General features: G+C 42.6%; 2 protein-coding genes across 3 annotated transcripts in view; one reads left to right on the top strand and one right to left on the bottom strand.

Annotated features, from left to right (window-relative positions):
- Nucleotides 1-3101, top strand: part of LOC122541545 (zinc-binding protein A33-like) — a 267926-nt gene that overhangs the window by 108698 nt on the left and 156127 nt on the right. The window lies entirely within an intron of this gene.
- The window catches only part of LOC122541440 (zinc-binding protein A33-like), a 206845-nt gene that overhangs the window by 75577 nt on the left and 128167 nt on the right, over nt 1-3101 (bottom strand). The window contains exon 5 of one of the 2 annotated variants that reach the window (XM_043678217.1): nt 1093-1208. The exons of the other annotated variant lie outside the window; for it this stretch is intronic. Within the exon in view, the coding sequence (XP_043534152.1) occupies nt 1093-1208 (116 nt within the window). The remainder of the gene's footprint in view (nt 1-1092; nt 1209-3101) is intronic. 2 annotated transcript variants of the gene reach the window in all.

Here is a 3101-nt window from a genome sequence, read left to right as displayed (position 1 = left end):
ACATCTCTGTCTCTGGCTTGCTGCAGTGCTCCACTGAAGCTCTGCACAGTCTGGAAGAACGACATCTCATTTTCCACTTCCGGACCCTGCAGTTCTCTGGACTCAATTTCAAGGGCAATAATTCCAGTCCCAGAGCTCTACCATGACCTAGCCCCCTACCCCACACACCAGTTTTGTTTTCGCTGTCATTACATTCTGCCAATTATTTGGCACTAACAATCTCCATCACCAGGTATTCACTCTCCTAACCTAATCGTTATCCACTCTTTTGACTTTCTAACTGTACTTCTCTTTGTTTGGGACTATCCCCACCTATCATTTCCTCCTTACCTCCTCCCCCACTGTACCTTCTGCATATAAACCGACTTTTGCCAGCTACTATCAGCTTTGAGGAAAGATCACTCAATCTGAAAGGTTAACTCTGATTTCTCTCCACAGATGCTGGCAGACCTGGGGAGCTTTCCAATGAATTTCTATTTTGTTTCTCTCACAACCCCCTTCAGATAAATGCTTGTTAACACTGGCTCTTAAATGTCTACATGCCTTTTGTTATTATGATAAAAACCTTTCCTCCAATTTCACACCAGATGGAGCCAGCCCAGTCTACTCTAGAAATCCTGTTTCCATGCTCTATTCCTCTGGTTCGACAGAACCCTTCAATGGGTAAAAACAAAGACTGCAGATGCTGGAAACCAGAGTCTAGATTAGAGTGGTGCTGGAAAAGCACAGCAGGTCAGGCAGTATCTGAGCGCAGGAAAATCGACGTTTCTGGCAAAAGCCCTTCATCAGGAATAGCTGATGAAGGGCTATTTATGATGAAGAGCTTTTGCCCGAAAGGTCAATTTTCCTGCACCTCAGATGCTGCCTGAACTGCTGTGCTTTTCCAGCACCATTCTAATCCAGAACCCTTCATTGCTCTGACACACAGAGTTGATGGCTTCGGGCACTTATCCAAATGGACCCACAGAAAATATAATGTTTCCAGGTAGAGTCTCCCAGAATTAACAACTACTGATGTGAGAACGTAAAATGGGGCCTTCGAGACCCTACATAACTGGATCTACCATCAGGAAAATGAATACACGTGTTTACCTGGGTGAATGGTGTGTATCAAATCTCTCCAGACTATGTACTGTAAAGGGCCAGTGAACTGTTCGAGAGACAGAGAGCCATCAGAATCTGAGAGTGTCTTTATGTCATCACTAATCCTGTAAACATTAAACAGATGACATCATAAACTCTGCATTGTTTGAATATTTATGAAAACATTTAAATATTCAAGCGTTCCGCATTTTTCATGTTTGAGTCAATGGGATAGAAACTGAAATGTCCATCTTATTTTTGTAACTGATCCAACAAGAATTCGATAATGCAAGGGCAAGGATTGGAAACACCCAGATCCAGAGAAAAGCCCATGTCCTGAAAACAGATTAGGTACTGAGACATCACACACCGCAGGAGATAATATAAGTTTCCTCCATCCCCTTGCCGTATTATAAACAGAGCTTGTGGAACAGAGACAAAAAACCAGAAACATCGAAATCCCTCATATCCAACTGTGTAATACATGGGTCCCACAACCCTCCGAGAATCCTGATCCTCCACTTCCAGCCTCCTGACTATATCCCCACCCCCATTGGAGGTTGGACCTTCAGCTGCCCAGACCCTCAGCTCTGGAATTCCCTCCCTGAACCTCTCCATCTTTCTATTCCTCTTTCCTCCTTTATGATCCGCTTAAACCAACAGCAATCACCTGGATTAATAGCTCAGTGACACTTTTCTATACTTTCCAACTCTCATGCAAAATACTCAGAACATTACATTACACTACTTAAAGTTTTTTCTTATTTTGCATTTATTGTTCCCTTTATAAAGGCTACGGTGCGAGTTAGTGTTGTAAAAAGTGAAACAAAAATGATTCCCCCTTTCAACTCTGACTGTCTAGGGCTGGTCAGGAGCCATGCAGTGACAGGGATGGCCATTCCCTGGAAACATGGGCCATGTGTCTCTCACAGGGTCAGGGGGAAGGTCACAGTCACACAAACAGTCACAAAAATCAGGGCAATGATCATTTCCAGCCTCGGAACCAAGCTGTATTTACAGGCATCTTGTCATTGTTTACAATGCTGCAGAACAGTTTCATAAAATCTAATACTTTTTAAAACCTGTAACAATCTTCTTCTTATAAAAAACACGTGTGTGAACCATAACCGAAGTTATACGATGAATCATCCTTTAAAGCGGCACCATTAACCAGGTAATAACCCCATAATAACCCATCCCTGAGATAATGACCAAACTGTGCAGTGTTTCTGGAAAGAGCATGTCCTACCTTCTCTTCCGACAAGCTTCCTCCTGAAAGAAATGAATCACAAACAGTGAGGATGGCAGTAACAGATTTCAGGAGGAGACAGACAGATACCCACACACACACACACTCTCTCCACATGGAACTGGAACTGGATTACAATGGGAGTTCCAGGAGATAATTAAACTTGGGGAACACGGAGATAATAATAAAACAAAGAATAACATCACAATCCATTCCCGGGAGAATTTTGGTATTCCCGAGAATCTGCAGATAGTTTGGCAGCGGTTAGTAAAAAAAAACAGAAATTACTGGAAAATCTCAACAGGTTTGGAAGGATCTGTGGAAAGAAATCAGAGTGAACGCTTCGGGAGCATTCATCCTTCTTCAGTGACAACAACAGAACCGTCCGGACAGTCACAAGGTCGGTTCACTTTTTTTATACGACATTCTATATTATTTTTATAGTTGTCATCATGTCCGAAATCTGTCTGAAATAACCTGCAATATCTTCCCTTACCTTCAGAAAGATCAATTCGTCTTTTTGGTCCATCTGTTTCTGTAACTTTGAGAGTTTCTCCTCAATCGAATTTAAATTCTCCTGAATCTCTCGAAGGTTTATCTCCATTGGTTCTACAATCCTCTCCTCCTTCTCCCTGAGATCTCTGAGTAAACGCTGCTCTTTCTCAGTGAGAATCTGGTGCATTTTAGTGAACTCGGATGTGATGTAGGTCTGCAGACTGCTCGCCTGTTCCTACCAAATGAAATGTGAAACCTCATTAATGTCCCGCGA

The sequence above is a fragment of the Chiloscyllium plagiosum genome, chromosome 37 (genome assembly GCF_004010195.1).
Source record: "Chiloscyllium plagiosum isolate BGI_BamShark_2017 chromosome 37, ASM401019v2, whole genome shotgun sequence".
Lineage (NCBI taxonomy): Eukaryota > Metazoa > Chordata > Chondrichthyes > Orectolobiformes > Hemiscylliidae > Chiloscyllium > Chiloscyllium plagiosum.
Note: the sequence above shows the minus strand (reverse complement) of the source record. Positions and strands in the feature narration are given on the sequence as shown.